Consider the following 692-nt stretch of genomic DNA (forward strand, 5'->3'; position numbering starts at 1 on the left):
CCAGCCAGCAGCCCTGGTGATGAGCATCGGCCCCGTGCCAGGGTCCCCCGTGGGGCTGACAGGTTTGTGCCACCGGCAGGGCCATCCCCAGCATCCTCCATCCACGTGTACACGCAACGGGAGGTGTATGGCACCGTCGGTTCCCACGTCACCCTCTCCTGCAGCTTCTGGTCCAGCGAGTGGATCTCCGAGGACATCTCCATCACATGGCACTTCCAAGCCGAGGGCTCCCGTGACAGCATCTCCGTAAGCGTCTGCTCTGGGGCGTGGGGTGGCCCTGCCTGAAGCCACCATGATCCCAATGTCCGTGTGTCTGTCCCCATCTCCAGATATTCCACTATGCCAAGGGCCAGCCCTACATCGATGACGTGGGCAACTTCAAGGAGCGGATGGAGTGGGTGGGTAACCCCCGCCGAAAGGATGGCTCCATTGTCATCCACAACCTGGACTACACTGACAACGGCACCTTCACCTGTGATGTCAAGAACCCGCCCGACATCGTGGGCAAGTCCTCCCAGGTCACGCTCTATGTCTTCGAGAAAGGTACAGCCCTGGCAGGCCCCTCCCTGCCTCAGCTCCCCCAGCCCAGCCAGGGGGCTGATGGGACACCGGTGTCCCCACAGTGCCCACCCGCTACGGTGTTGTGCTGGGCTCCATCATTGGCGGGGCTCTGCTGCTGGTGGCCGTGGTGG

General features: G+C 63.0%; 1 protein-coding gene across 1 annotated transcript in view; it reads left to right on the plus strand.

Moving 5' to 3' along the window:
* The window catches only part of LOC104388497 (myelin protein P0-like), a 5719-nt gene that overhangs the window by 1787 nt on the left and 3240 nt on the right, over positions 1 to 692 (plus strand). Inside the window, exons 2-4 of the mRNA XM_009997370.1 lie at positions 80 to 246; positions 330 to 543; positions 624 to 690. Coding sequence (XP_009995672.1) covers positions 80 to 246; positions 330 to 543; positions 624 to 690 — 448 coding nt within the window. The remainder of the gene's footprint in view (positions 1 to 79; positions 247 to 329; positions 544 to 623; positions 691 to 692) is intronic.

The sequence above is a fragment of the Chaetura pelagica genome, unplaced genomic scaffold, assembly GCF_000747805.2.
Source record: "Chaetura pelagica isolate M959 unplaced genomic scaffold, ChaPel_1.0 scaffold1105, whole genome shotgun sequence".
NCBI classification, from domain to species: domain Eukaryota; kingdom Metazoa; phylum Chordata; class Aves; order Apodiformes; family Apodidae; genus Chaetura; species Chaetura pelagica.